The sequence below is a fragment of the Bison bison genome, unplaced genomic scaffold (assembly GCF_000754665.1).
Source record: "Bison bison bison isolate TAMUID 2011002044 unplaced genomic scaffold, Bison_UMD1.0 scf7180017864330, whole genome shotgun sequence".
Taxonomy (NCBI): domain Eukaryota; kingdom Metazoa; phylum Chordata; class Mammalia; order Artiodactyla; family Bovidae; genus Bison; species Bison bison.
In genome coordinates this window covers 9,934,336-9,950,492 of record NW_011494902.1, presented here as the reverse complement: position 1 = coordinate 9,950,492, position 16,157 = coordinate 9,934,336, and the positions used below count along the sequence as shown (strand labels likewise).

The window sequence follows — 16,157 nt, the reverse complement described above, 5'->3', positions numbered from 1 at the left end:
GTGGCCAAATACTGGAGTTTCAGCTTTAGCATCATTCCTTCCAAAGAAATCCCAGGGCTGATCTCCTTCAGAATGGACCGGTTGGATCTCCTTGCAGTCCAAGGGACTCTCAAGAGTCTTCTCCAACACCACAGTTCAAAAGCATCAATTTTTTGGTGCTCAGCCTTCTTCACAGTCCAACTCTCACATCCATACATGACCACAGGAAAAACCATAGCCTTGACTAGATGAACCTTTGTTGGCAAAATAATATCTCTGCTTTTGAATATGCTATCTAGGTTGGTCATAACTTTCCTTCCAAGGAGTAAGTGTCTTTTAATTTCATGGCTGCAGTCACCATCTGTAGTGATTTAAGATTACTTCATTTACTCAGAGCCTGTGGTAAAGAGATGCTAGAGAAGAGCTTTTGAACTTCATTATTCATGACTCCAGGAACTTTTACAAGCTGTTCTGAAGATTCAGTTCATCTCTATTTACGATGTGCCCTCAAATTCCCATGATGTCTTTGAATAGTCTGTTTTATAAGCTTATTTCTATTACTTACACCTAAACTTTTTTTTTCAAAATAGAGATTAAATCAAATTATTTTATACTTCTTTTGAAATATATGAAAATTGTGTAGTAAATGCTAATTGAATATAAAAATGCCCTTTATTACTTAAAATACCAATATATTTTTACTATGTTTTTACCATTTGTACTGAGTACAATTGGTACGTTGGTTTTAACCACTGTGTATAATCATGTGGCATGTAGTACCAGTTTCTGTTTATCCATTCTATCATATAGGTCCACTCAAATCATCCCCGATCTTTACACAAATACCACTGCCATAAGCATAGATTTATCTATATTTTTATAAATCTGCTTGAAGATTTTCAAGACTAAAATACCCAATTCATGGGATGTACTTATATTTACTATGAATAAGTAGAAACAGTTATTCTTCAGAGTGACTGAACAGACTACATCTGCACCAACAATACATGTCCAAAGTTCCCACATCCTTGCCAGCTCAAAATTATCAAACATTCTAATATTTTCCCCCAATATATAGGAGTTAAGAGTATAATGATATTTTTCATTGCTTTAGTTGGTATTTTTTCTTAGTATTTATATATGAATTTGGGCATTTCTCTATATACCTGTTAGTCTTTTGCATCTCTTCATTTACTTTGGTTATTACCCTGTTAAGATTATTGCCTTCCCTTATTGATTCAGAGAAATTAGCCATCTGTTCTGAACTTTAGACATTTCAAGCATCTCCATTCAGTTATCCATCTATTAATTTCATTCACACTGACCTTTGTTAACCAATTCCACTTTATCGTTCTCCTTTCTCATTCACTTCTTTCTTTACTCCATTTCTTTTCTTCTTTCAGTAATAATTTTTATCACCTCCATACTTAGTGTCTTCTGGGCTAGCTATTTATTCATTGATTCTGATAATCATTCATTCATTTACTTATGTAATCACAAATATTTATTAAATGAGACGAAGCAAGAGGCCCTGGGCCATGTCGTACAATCCCTCACCCTAGTGCATCTATGGTCAAGCTATTTTGTTTTTAATGGTTTACACAAGTTTTTTTTTTTAAGATTTCTTTATTTTTGGCTGTGCTCAGTCTTCATTGCTGAGCATGGGCTTTCTCTAGTTGTAGAGAGCAGAGCCTGCTCTCTAGGTGCGGTGCATGGGCTTCTCATCACTGTAGCTTATCTTGTTGTGGAGCACAAGTTCTAAGGTGTGCAGGCTTCAGTAGTTGTGGCTCCCAGACCCTAGAGCACAGGCTCAGCAGTTGTGACGTAAGGCTTAGTTGTTCTGCTGCATGTGGAATCTTCCTGGAGCAGGGATCAAACCCGTGTCCCCTGCATTGGCAGGCAGATTCTCAACCACTAGACCACTAGCGCAGGGGAGCCCTGCGCTCATGCTCTCCCTGTCTCTTGGTCTCTGACTTTCTCTTTCATATATACAAACAGACATCAAATGCAGATTCTTGCCACTTAAAAGTCTATTCTACCCTTCATTCTATAGATTCTATCCTCTGCCTTCATATATATCACACTTCAGTAATGCTGGACTATCATTCCTTCCTAGCATAGCTAGGGCTGAATTAATGGAAAAAAGGTAGCAGTAATATATATTGAGCTAGAGAAACGATAAACCATTTATTACTTAGTGAGTCTCTACTGTGTAAAAGAAATGTATCTGGTATGGGAAGAGAGAAATCCAAATAAATTCTTATATATGAGAGCAGACAGTAAAAATTCTGAATAGGAGAGAAAACACTATAACTATAATATCATTTTGTGTTTAATATTATATATATGGAAAAGAATTAGGAGCTATTCATATAGAATTGCTAGCTGTAGAGTTATAATCACAATTTAGCCTAAGAGGACTATAGAGGGACTCTTTTCCTTAGACAAGTCATCTATTGCTTTCATATTCTATTTTGTAAAAATTATTGTGCAAACCTGAAATGGAAATAAAAGAAAATCCAAGAAAAGAGAGTTACAGATAGAAAATTACAATATTTTGAACATTTTTAAAAAGCTACTTCTGATATAATATGTTTATAAACATGAAATTAATTACTATAAAATATAAACTGTAACCTTATTTTTTTGGTGTGTATATAATCACATAATATGCTAAAGTAGAAAAATTCCAAGCCACTTCTTTGTAGAGTGTTGATGTACTGGCCTGAGCTGTTAAATTCAGTCACTTACTAGACAGGAGCTAGTATACTGGAAAAAAATTGTTAGAAGACTGTAAAAATGATGACTGTTTCACCATTTGTTGATACTCATTTCAAATCAAGTTTGCCTCAAAAGAATTTTATATATCTACATCAAAACTGAATCACCTAAAATTTATTAATTGTGTTTTATTGTTAAATGTTTTATATAGAGTTTTTGTTTGTTTTCATTAAAGAAAAGACCATTGTGAGACCCATAATTTTTAAAACTAGTCTTTATAATTTCCCAGTAGTATGTAAAATGGCATACTGGGTTATTTATTTCAGATTTCATTATTCTCTCAAAGAGGAAATAGTAACAACAAATCCAAAGAAGTATTTTTTGATCATCTGTTTTTCTCTATTTTATCAATTTCTATAGTTTTATTGATTATATTCTTCCTAGTTCCTGTGAGTTAATTCTTTTTATATTTTCTGAATTATTGAGTTGAAATGTTATGTTTTGTGTGTTTGAATATGCTAGTCAACTAGCGTAAATATAAAAAGAAGAAAAGCATTAAACTCTCAGAATGCTATATTGTCTTTCCTTATGTAGATAGAAAAATTTTCAGAGTTGAGTTTATTTATACAGAGTAATCAAATGAGGTAAAAATACATGATTTTTAGTTAACAGTGGACTAAAAATAGTATATGTACAGTTCTTTACTTTTTATAAATTTCCACACTTATTACCATATTTCTTTTTTCTTATGACAGATAAATTGAGATACACAATTCAGTGCTCTATAGTGTATTTAGAGAGTAATACAACTGTTGCTGCTGCTGCTGCTGCTAAGTCGCTTCAGTCGTGTCCGACTCTGTGCGACCCCATAGACGGCAGCCCACCAGGCTCCGCCGTTCCTGGGATTACCACTGTCTAATTTTAGAGTATTTTAATCGCCCTCAACAAACCCCACAGAGATTGGAAATCACTCCCCAAATACCCCTACACGTGACTCTGGCAACCACTAGTTTATTTTCTGTCTCTGTAGATTTGCCTATTCTGGACATTACATAAAAATGGAATAGGTCCTTGGTTATCTATTTTAAATATAGTAGTATGCAACTGAACTGAACTGAACTGATGTACATATGAGTCCCAAACTCCCAATCTATCCCTCCCAGCCATCCTTCCCTGCTGGTAACCATAAGTTCATTCTCTATGAGTCTGTTTCTGCTTTATAAATAATTTTATTTGAATGTTTTTTAATATTTTACATGTAGATTATCAGTACAGGTTCAGTTCGGTCGCTCAGTCGTGTCCAACTCTTTGCAACTCCATGAACGGCAGCACACCAGGCCTCCCTGTCCATCACCAACTCCCGGAGTTTACCCAAACTCATGTAGACAATTATCACATGATAATTGTCTTTCTCTGTCTTGTTTACTTCACTTAGTATGATAATCCCTAGGCCCATTCAAGTTCCTGCAAATGGCATTCATTTCATTCTTTTTAATGACTGAGTAATTGGGATTGGTGCTTATTAAAATGCCACAAAGTTTGCTGTTCTTACTGATATTCAGCATTTTTTTCTTAATAACACTGGTTATTACTAGACTTTGGTTAATTTCTAGAGTTTAGGAAAAAATGACCATTCTGCTAGTATTTTTATTGTTTCTAATGGAGGAGAGGACTTTTAGAAGTCCTTACTCCATCATTTTGGAATTATTCTTATCTCATTAATTTTTAATAGCTCATGCTTTTTAATCTACACATTTGATGTCATAATATTTCTATTTTTTAATTCCCTATTTGTGTGTGCTTAGTCGCTAAATTGTGTCCAACTCTTTGTGACCCCATGGACTGTAGACTGCCAGGCTCCTCTGTCCATGGGTATTCTCCAGGCAAGAATACTAGAGTAGGTTGCCATGCCCTCCTCTAGGGGATATTCCCAACCCAGGGATCAAACCCAGATCTTCCACATTGCAGGTGGATTCTTTACCGTCTGAGCCACCAGGGAAGCTGAAGAATACTGGAGTTGGTACCTTATCCCTTCTCCAGAGGATCTGCCTGACCCAGGAATCAAACCAGGGTTTCTTGCATTGCAGATAGATTCTTTACCAGCTGAGCTACTAGGAAAGCCCAAGAACAGTAAATGCTATCTTAAATATGAGTTCTCCTAAGGGGGAAAGCATATATGTCATACCCAAACAATTCTTGTTTCATTTATGAATATTTCTTAGAAGCTGGCTGGATATAACAATTCCTTCTATTACTAGTTAAAATTTTCATTCATAAAATAGTTTTAATAGGAAATATATCCCAATGCCAAAAATTGAATCTGTGCAGAATTAGATAAGAAATAGTTTTCTTCCTACTCTGAGCTCATCATCCTTCCTGTGGCGGAAGTAACAACATTACTTCATTAATCTTTCATAATGTATTCTGTGATTTACCTACATAGAGGTCTATAATTTTTTTTTAACTCAAATGGTAGTATCTGATGCATATCTGATTCACATCTTACCATTTTCTACTTACAAAATATTAGAAACTATTGCATATTAACATATGCATATTAATCATATTAATTGATATGACCTTATACTATTATACTTTGTGACTAGATCATATATTATTTATCCAGCCATCTATTGGTGAACATTTATGTTGCCTAATCATTTGCTACCATAAATGATATTGCAAAGGATTTCCGTCCTCATCTACAAACGTTTATATGTATAATTCTATTTTTATAAATGGATTTAATTATCAAGGGGTGAAAATATGCTTAAACTTTTGATGAATATTATCCAGTAGCACTGTTTAGGGCTTATACTTCCATTATCAGTATATCAGATGGCCTTTTGTCTACACTTTAACCAGTACAGTGTCTAATCAAAAATTTTCAGTTTTAAAATCCATTTATCATTTTATGAGAGTATTGAATATTTTTTAATATTTTGACATTGTTTATATTTTCCTTCTATGAATTTTCTTTTTAATGTCCTTTATGCCTTATTCATACGAATATTTTCTATTGTCAATATGTAGGAGCTCATATATTTTAAATAATTTAGCCTTTATTATAATGTAGATATTTTGCTTAGTTTGCCATTTGTCTTTTGACTTTTTTCACTGTTTTTCTCCTACAATTTCTTCAATATACATTAAACATCCTTCTTTAGGTCATCTGTGATTTGCATTATGCTCAGAAAGACTTTTCCCATTCTAGCATACTAAAAATAATTCTTCTATATTTACTTCTATTTTTTATACTTTTATTTATTATTTTAAATGTGTTAAGTCACTTGGGAATTATTTTTTAATTCAGAAAATTTTCCAATGTAATTTTTTCCTAGTTCACTCCAGTTGTTCAGTAGTGTCAGACTCTCTGTGACCCCATTTTCCCTATTATTGACCCCAAAGCTATCATATTTCTATGCCTTCTCATCAGTTATGGGTCATTGCCAAAGTATTTTATATTAAAATAATAATATTTTTTAATGCCTGTTGGACTTATTCACTTTTATATATTTCCCTTGAATTAACAGGATGCAGTTTCCTGTTGAAGCCCAATTTTGAAAATAATCTTTGGAATTATCTAGTATCATTTCAAAGAATGAAATTTTTAATTTTGTTGCATCATTTGTTGTTATTCCTCCACTATCATGTCCAACTCTTTGGGACCCCATGGACTGCAGCACACCAGGCTTCCCTATCCTTCACTATCTCTCAGTGTTTGCTCGTGTCCATTGAGTCAGTGATGCTATCTAACCATCTCATCCTCTGCCACCCTCTTCTTCTCTAGCCCTCAATCTTGCCCAGCATCAGGGTCTTTTCCAAAGAGTCGACTCTTCACATCAGGTGGTCAAAGTATTGGAGCTTCAGTATCAGTACTTCCAATGAATATTCAGGGTTGATTTCCTTCAGGATTGACTTGGTTTAATCTCCTTGCTGTCCAAAGGACTCTCAAGCATCTTCTCCAGCACCACAGTTTGAAAACATCAATTCTTCGCCTTTTTTTAATTGTCCAACTCTCACATCCATACATGACTACTGGCAAAAACATAGCTCTGTCTATACGACCTTTATTAATAAAGTGATGCTTCTGCTTTTTAATACACTGTCTAGGTTGGTCATTGCTTTTCTTCAAAGGAGCAGGTGTCTTTTAATTTCATGGCTGTAGTCACCATCTGTGGTGATTTTGGAGCTCAAGAAATTAGTCTGTCACTGTTTCCATTATTTCCCCATCTATTTGCCATGAAGTGATGGGGCCCAATGCCTTGATCTAATTTTTTTGAATGTTGAGTTTTAAGCCAGCTTTTTCACTCTCCTGGTTCACCTTCATCAAAAGGCTCTTTAGTTCCTCTTCACTTTCTGCCACTAGGGTGGTATCATCTGCATATCTGATTATTGATATTTCTCCTACAATCTTGATTCCAGCTTGTGAGTCATCCAGCCCAGCATTTCACATGATGTACTTTGCATATAAGTTGAATAAGCAGCATTATAGTAAATTTATGAATTAATTCATGCAGATGCAAAATCTTTGGGGAATTGTTTGTCTCTATCTGATAAAGCTATATACTGTTCCTGTTTTAAAGTCATTAAATGTCTTTATGTACTCTAAATATTTCTTAATATTTTTATTCCCAAGTTTGTATTTTATTTTTTTACTTTTTTTATTGTTGCTAATGTGCATTTGTTTTTTCATTTTTTTTTTTTTTTAATTTGGCTTGAAAGTGAAAGTGAAAGTCGCTCAGTCATGTCTGACTCTTTGCAAACCCATAGACTACACAGTCCATGGAATTCTCCAGGCCAGAATACTGGAGTGGGTAGCCTTTCCCTTCTCCAGGGGATCTTCCCAACCCAGGGATGAACCCAGGTCTCCCACATTGCAAGTGGATTCTTCACCAGCTGAGCCACAAGGGAAGTACAAGAATACTGGATTGGGTAGCATATCCCTTCTCCAAGGGATCTTATCGACCCACGGATCAAACCGGAGTCTTCTGCATTGCAGGTGGATTCTACCAACAGATCTATCAGGGTAATTTAGGTTAGCTGCTATAATTTTTAGGAAGGCTAGTGATTTTTTCAAAAATTTTGTCCCGAACCTTTATTACTGAATTCTCTTTCTCTTCTGTTGTAGTTTTGTCAGTTGATTATCCTAAATTTTCCAAGTATCATTTTTTTTTAACTTGTAAATAGTAGTTTATTTTTAGCACCTCCTTTCCACTTTTTGCTGCTTCTTTTTCTTGCCTGGGGCTTCCTGGTGGCTCAGAAGTAAAGAATCTGCCTACAATTCAGGAGATGCAGGAGATGACAGTTTGATCCCTGGGTCAGGAAGATCCCTTTGGAGGAGGAAATGGAAACTCACTCTAGTATTCTTGCCAGGAAAATCCCATGGACAGAGGAATCTGGCCAGCTACAGTACATAGGGTTGCAAAGAGTCAGACGTGACTGTGCTACTGAACATATACACATGTTCTCACTTGTCTATATCATTTAAAACTTTCAGAAAGATGAAACATTAGTGGACATCCTGATCTTTTACCTCACTTTAGTAGGATTGCTTTCAGAGATTCTCCTTTAAACATGATGCTAGATTTTAGATTATGATTAGATTACACACATATATTTATGTATAAAAAACAAAAGTAGATACTTTGTTAAAGCAGCCATTCTGTGATTTAAAAACTGCATGTCCTTTAACAGTATTCAGTGTAAACTTCTCTCACAAGTAGTTGCTGCAGTATAATTTACTGCTTAACTAAGACTATAAACCACAGGAAGGAAAGGCTCTTCAGAGTTGTAATGCCCCTAGCTTCAGCAAGTGCTAGGAAATATCTGACTGTTTTTAAAGTGTTATCACCCTGCCTTTTCTCTTACTCAGTATCTGTTTTGCTTATTTCTTTGATCTCTAAAACTTATTAATAGTAATTAATCATAGTAATTATTAAATATTTATTAAGATATTAAATATTTACACTTTTAATCCTCAATTATCCTGATAACTCAGTATGTTATATACTTTACATTTTTTTTCAAAAACTATTGAGGATCCGTGAGTCTTAGTAAATTTCTCATATCTATACAGCTTGTTAACAACAGAACTCTGTCTTAAACCATCAGCTTCTGACTCCAAGTTTATTACTTTTGACTACATCACAGTTTGCCTACATTTGTATTTACTGTGATGATTGTCCACTTATAAAGCAAACTTGCATGAAGTGAAGTGAAAGTCGCTCAGTCGTGTCCGACTCTGCAACCCCATGGATTATGCAGTCCATGGAATTCTCCAGGCCAGAATATTGGAGTAGGTAGTCTTTTCCTTCTTCACAGGATCTTCCCAACCCAGGGATTGAACCCAGGTCTCCTGCATTGCAGACAGATTCTTTACTAGCTGAGCCACAAAGGAAGCCCAAGAATACTGGAGCAGGTAGCCTATGCCTTCTCCAGTGGATCTTCTCGACTCAGGAATCAAACCAGGGTCTCTTGCATTGCAGGCAGATTATTTGCCAACTGAGCTAATTTCCATACTTCATCTAATTGGTTTCTGATAGCAGCAGTTTAAGTTATATTGAAAGGTGATTATTGTGTACTCATTTTACAGGTACGGAAATTTAATTCTTGAAGAGATAAAGAATGTTTCTAGGCTAACACTTGTTTCATAGCCAAAGCAGGTTATCAAGCAAGGTTTATTGATACAAAACAACCATTTTTTTTAAATTTTAAAAATACTAAATTCTAGATTTTAAATTTTATGAGTATTTGTTCTATTGGGACCTATCTGGAACTAATTATTTTGCACTTTTGTTATCTTGTATCATTTAGATATTATCATGGTAATGTTGTACAATAAACCTCACAATACTGTGCAATAAATAACCATAATACTTCTGTGATCATAATCAAATACATAACTTTTGCTCACAAGTTTTCAGGACTTCTGAACTGTTCTTATGGTCTTGGCTGGTCTTGCTTATACTGTATGATCAGCGTCAGGTCAGGTAGGCTGATTGTGATCAGCAGATTAGGTTCTGCTGATTGTGGCAGTTCTCTCCCATGCTCGCTGTCAGATAGTCTCTTAAGATAAATTCATGTCTCTCCGCATTTAATCACCCAAACACATATTTTTAATGTGCTGTGCAGAGCTCCCTAAAGTAGATTCATCTCCAGTGAAAAAAATCGCCAGTGACTCTCCTACATTAAGGGTGGCCCTCACCTTCTAGTCTGAGACCTGGTGTGTATTATATCTTATCTGATACTAGATGTCAGGGACAGCATAATGAGTGAGACTGACAAGATCCTTGTTTAAGAGAGTTTATAATCCAGTGAGTAAGGGCAATAGCAAACAGGGAAATACTGATTTTAAATTGTACTCTAAAGAGAATAAACAGGCTATAGTGAAATAGAATAATGAAGATGTGATTTTATTAGGTAACTGATCAGGGAAGACATGTCTGAGGAAATGAGATTAAAAAGAAGCCAAAGTGACTTCCCAGGTGACTCAGATGGTAAAGAATCTGCCTGCTGGGTGGGAGACCCAGGTTCGATCCCAGGGTTTGGAGATCCGCTGGAGAAGGAAATGGCAATCCACTCAAATATTCTTGTCTGGGAAACCCCTTTGACAGAGGAGCCTGGCTTGCTACAGTCCATGGGCTCGCAAAGAGTTGGACATGACTGAGCAACTAACACACGCATAATAAGAACAGTATACCTGGTTACAGTTGACAAAAATCCAGTTCAAATGAAGTGCAATAGAGTTAAGTGTGTTTGCCCAGGGGATTTGAAGAAAGGAGGTGGGCTTAGGGAAAACTGGAACCATGGGTTTGAATGTCCTTAGGATATGGCCTTTCTCCTGGTCATCAGTTTCCGTTTCTGAGGCTTTTTTTCTCTTCTCCTACAATACTGCAAGTAGACTTAAAGTACAAGGACATGAACGGGCAATACTAAAGAAACTCTTTCTCCTCAACTTGAAAACTTCTCTGGAAGTTTAAAAACCCATCTCCCTGACTTAGATCTTATATCCACCTCTTAGGCCAACCATTGTGGCTAGGAGTGATTATAATAGCTCATGTTCACAAACATGTATGGACTTGGGATAGTAAAAAGGTTCCCTAAAAAAAAGCATAAAATGTTGACAGTAACATGGAAACAGGAGAAATCTTACTGAGCCTGGGTCCCTCCCTCAAAATGTATATTCATAAAGCAGAATTCATGTCTAACACACAGTATGTCCAATAGTAGAGGACTTGATACTTTTCAAAATGGTAATTTTAGTAACTTTTGAGTATTAAAACATTCTTTTTTATGTACAAAAATATAAAACTTTAATCTCATGTCTGTTTTCAAAGCTTCTTCACTTTCTTCCAGGTCTGGTCCAGGATTAAAAAACTAGTGAGGGAAAAGTTATATGTATGATTTTCTTGGGTTTTCTAGAAAGCCTCCATCTTCCTAATTATAAGCCCAGTAATTATCTTCATAGAAATTGTCTTTTGTTGGTTCTCTCTCCTTTGTGAATCTAGAGTCATGTGATGAGCTAAAAGTGACAGAGCTAGTTTTATTCACTTAGCAATTTCTGTGACAATATTTCTGAAGTTTGAGCTGTCAGTTTAAACTACACTAAAACAGAAAATCTCATATTCTGTCTTGTAATTGCAGCAATTCTTCTATTTTAAAGTCAGAAGCAGGTGTGTAGAAATTCAAGGAACAAAAAAACACTTATAGATCATTTTAATAAATACAAATAAACCTAAGTTTTTCAAGATTCTTTTAAATTTTGGATTACAAGAAATAGCTCCTCTAATGACAGAAAATTCATAATAAATTGTGCTTTTAAATAAATAGATCTTGACCCCAAGTACTTTATTATTTACTAAAGCATATAAATATTTCCATATGCCTGTTAACATAAATCTATTTTCAGATCCTTTTGAAGCATTCATCATCTTTTCTATTCGCCATGAGATCAGAAAGATTGATCTTCATAAAAGAGACTATAGTCTACTTGTTCCTGGATTGAGAAACACAATAGCACTTGACTTCCACTTCAATCAAAGTTTACTTTATTGGACAGATGTTGTAGAAGACAGAATATACCGGGGCAAGCTTTCTGAAAGTGGAGGTACCTCCATTACAATTTTGACTTCATGGTGGGATTAATTTCTAACTGAAAATTTCAGGAAAAAATATGGTGTAATCAGAAGGAAGCTTGATTACTCTTTCATTTCTTATCTTCTCCCCCATATGTGGAAATCCAGGGGTGTGAAGTATGTGTGACTATGTTGGAGTGGGGTAGAGGCCTATACTATTCACAGCATTTTCAAATTGTGAGCATTTTGGTGCATATTCAATGGTGAAATTTATTTACAAGAGGAAAACGACTGTCTTCTAATTACTATATATAATTTTTGTGAGTTAAAATAGCTTTTGTTTTTTTAATGGTTTTCATCTTCTAGCATCATTCAAAGAAATAATAGATTATTACAAAGATTGTTAATATGAGCTAAACAAGTTTTCCCATAATTTGACATCTCTTTTTCCAATCTAGGTTTTCCTAGGCAAGACCTTGAGATAAATATATGTCATAATTCTCTTGAAAATCTTAGATTTGTATAACATTCCAAAGGCCAGGTATTTCTATCAAAATCTAAATTCCTCCTTAAATCACCATTACAATTTTGCAAAATGAAGTGTTCAAACATAATGTAATTATGATGTGTGAATCTGTGTCTTATATTACAAAGTATCGATTTCAATTTCAAATGATGGGTTTAGATCCATGATTTTACATGGTTAACTGTTTAAAAAAAATGCACTATTAACATGTCTAACAAAAGCATTGGCAATGTCATAGATTATAAAGTGTTAATTCCAAAAGAAATGAAGGACATAAATAAAAATAGTTCTGGGTATTACCCAATTGTTTATTTTTATTTAAACCACACTACAGGCTTCTTCCTTTATTTTCAAACATGTTATATTCTACAAGTCAAAATACAACTCAGAAATGTTATATTGGCTCAGAAATCTGTTGGAGGGGATATAATTTGAGGATTATTTTTAAGCCTAAATGCCATAACATCGATCTTTTCAGTCATGCTCTAAAAAAGTAGCTGCTGACTGGCTCGATGCAGATTGCCTCAGGTGGACTTTTTATTCTTCCCTGAAGATCAATGTTTGAACTACATCACACTGATTTTAACCAGCAAGTCATTTTCATTTCCAAAATTCTTGTTCTGCCTAAAAAATCAGAAAAATGACATAACTTTTTTGCAACCTAAACATTGTTATTAGCCTCAGAGTTGTTTAAAAATTCTGTTATGCTGTCACTGAAAGGATTTAAGAGATTGAAAATCTCTGCTGGGAAACATCATTAATTCTAAATTTGGGGCCAACTTAATGTCTCTCTGTGTCAGGTAACACTTTTACACTATATCTCTCAAAGTTAATATAATGTTAAATACTTCATACTGCTGATAAGGACTCCTTTTCCTTAGTGCTTAATGGGTCACTTGAATGGATGCAAGTGTTGGTTTCTCTCTTTTTGTAGGTGTCAGTGCTATTGAAGTGGTTGTGGAACATGGCCTGGCTACCCCAGAAGGATTGACTGTTGACTGGATAGCAGGCAACATATACTGGATAGACAGCAATCTGGACCAAATTGAAGTGGCCAAACTAGATGGCTCCTTAAGAACTACACTCATTGCAGGAGCTATGGAACACCCCAGGGCCATTGCTTTGGACCCAAGATTTGGGTAAAGAAGTTTGCCTTTCATAGATTCACTTTGGCATAAATAATTACCTTCAAAATTAATATTGGATTCAATTTTCTCATAAATTAGAAGTCAAAGTGCTTATTTTGTGCATGTAAATATGTGTGTGTATATACTTGTGGATGGTTGTATATATAGATGCATGTTTATATTTACATCTACAATTATGCACGTGTGCTCAGTCACTCAGTCACACTGAACTTTTTGTGACCCTATGCACTGTAGCCAGCCAGGTTCCTCTGTATATGGGATTTTCCAGGCAACAGTACTTGAGTGGGTTGCCATGTCCTTCTCTAGGGGATCTCCCTGACCCAGGGATCGAACCTTGGTCTTCTGCATTGCAAACAGATTCTTTTACGATCTGAACCACCAGGAAAACCCATGTATATATCAACCAATTTTAGATTATCACCATGAATTTGATATAAAATTGCTTACATAGGTACTTTTAAAGGAGAGAACTTTTCTTTTTTCCTAAATATGGTCATTAGGCCCTTTTGTAATATCTTGTAACTCTATTTTGAAGCAGTAATTTAATGAATTCATTTTTGACCTGCCAAAGAGATGCTGTAATTTTCTCTAATGGTTGCAAACCACAGGACCAGTCTTCGGTCCAAACAGTCACAAGTGTTAACCACCTCACCCTTTATCTGTATTTGTATGTACTTGGAGATAGTTTGAAAGAGAATTAGATTAAACTTGAAGGAATCCAATGGTGAGATGCTGGCTATAGGGACATTTAAAACAAGACGCATTATTCTGGAAGACAAAGTCAAAAGTATAATCCAGATTATTGCCTGAGTTTCCCTTCAGTCTTTTGTGAAAGACGAGAAGAGAGACAGTGGATTTGGGGCCAGAAAATAAGGGTCCAGCACTGCTCAGTCACTTATCCTCTGGGGAACCTATTCAAGTGTATTATCTTCCTTTAGATTTCCATATTCTCTTTTGCACATCAGGAACAATAATGTCTCTTAATTAGATTGTTTTTGAGGAGATAGAATGTGAAATATAATGTATAACTCTTCTATATTGGGATATTCTGTTATTACCTTTGACTGTTTATTTTATATCCAAAATTATCGTCAAGTCTAAAGGATGATAGAAAGGAAAATTTTTCCGGCTCTGTACTTTTAAGTAATACACAACCTAGGAAGGACCAAGAAGGATGGAGGTCAGAAAGGAGAATCAGTCAGGAGGGATCTGAATGAGATGCAGAAGAGAAAAGGGAACCTGTGTTTAAATCAGCTTCCTGGTCCACACACTGTTCTTTGTGCACTGTTTTATGTGCAACCCAGAAATCAAGAGCTTGGGAATTTTGTTTGTTCTCCTTTTCCTCAATTCAGATATAGACATTAAAGGGGCAAGGTAGCTTGTGTAGAGCAAGGTTGCTAGTTTCAAACTGGCAACTGTCATTGTTTTGTTTGTTTTACCTTCCACAGTGTTTTGCATTTATTTGACTTGGTTGCCAAAATTTAAAATTTTGAAAGATTTGGAATCCAGTTCTAGATTTCTGGCTTCTTTTGAAAACGTAGGGAGATCTGTCAACAACCAACAGAGCAGTAGCAAACCTTTTAGGCTGAAGGTGTGTCCTCCAGTTTATACGGTTTATGCTTTGCCCATTTCACCCATTAACTCCTGTGATAACAGTTAACTAGAAGGAGATCAGGCATGTTTTATGCGAAATTTCCTTCTCAAACAGACTCTTCCTGAGGGTGCAAGTAGATGGCCCACTTTGACATTTTACTTCCCACAGAGGTCTGCCATCAACAGAGGTTTTTATCCTCAATGTAATAGCTACTGGTGTGGAATTTTTCACAACCTAGACATACCTATTTGGTAACTGCAGCTTATCTGCATGAGAAACTTTCTGTATAAGGGAAAGCAATATTTTGGAGAAAGTGATAATTTTAGCAAGTGTACCATTATGTTAGGAGAACTCTGACTGCTTCCCAAAATACAAAGGGCACACACAGAGAAGAAAACAAACACATAAAACAGGTGTATAAAATTTTTGAAAATAGCCTGATCAAACAAAGCAGTAGATCTGGGAATTGAAGCTTCATTTTCTATAGCTTTGAATTGACAATGCTTAGAATAAACTTATTTATCTCAGTTTGTTTGGGGAATAGCTAACCTGAGAGAAGAAAAAGAAAACAGAAATGCAAAACAAACACAATCCACAAATACTATTTATATGAAAATATTAAGCACTATTTCAATGATGTAAGGGAATTTCCAGAAGTAAAACAGTTTCTAAGAGTTGAAAATTAGGACAGGAAGCTAGCCTCCAGGGAGGGAAAACCTGATAATGCTTCTGAGAAAAGTTGATGTCTTCCCTTGCTAATTGCTACTACAAACTTGTGAGGCTAATTAAGATAATTACAGTGGTAATAATTTTATTTAACAGGTGAAGAAATAATGCTTGGAAAATTGTTTCTGGTGTGAATGACCAAAGTTCAAATGACGGTACCAATTTACTTAACTCTCTGAATAAATGAAAAGTTTATAGGTTTATCATAATATAATAGAATTTTTATTATTTAAAATTACTTTATAAAAGATTGGCATGGATAAAATATGAGGTTCATGTAAACACCTTTAGAGCTTAGTTGTAAATTTAAATTTAAAATGTAGCAATTAATTTTAAAAATGTAATGCAAGTATTAAAATGCTTTCAAATTTATTGTATATTTTGGT

The 16,157-nt window shown here is 35.0% G+C and overlaps 1 protein-coding gene across 1 annotated transcript in view; it reads left to right on the top strand.

Moving 5' to 3' along the window:
* The window catches only part of LRP1B (low density lipoprotein receptor-related protein 1B), a 1,806,191-nt gene that overhangs the window by 1,037,112 nt on the left and 752,922 nt on the right, over window positions 1–16,157 (top strand). The window contains exons 24-25 of the mRNA XM_010853706.1: window positions 11,612–11,809; window positions 13,238–13,442. Coding sequence (XP_010852008.1) covers window positions 11,612–11,809; window positions 13,238–13,442 — 403 coding nt within the window. The remainder of the gene's footprint in view (window positions 1–11,611; window positions 11,810–13,237; window positions 13,443–16,157) is intronic.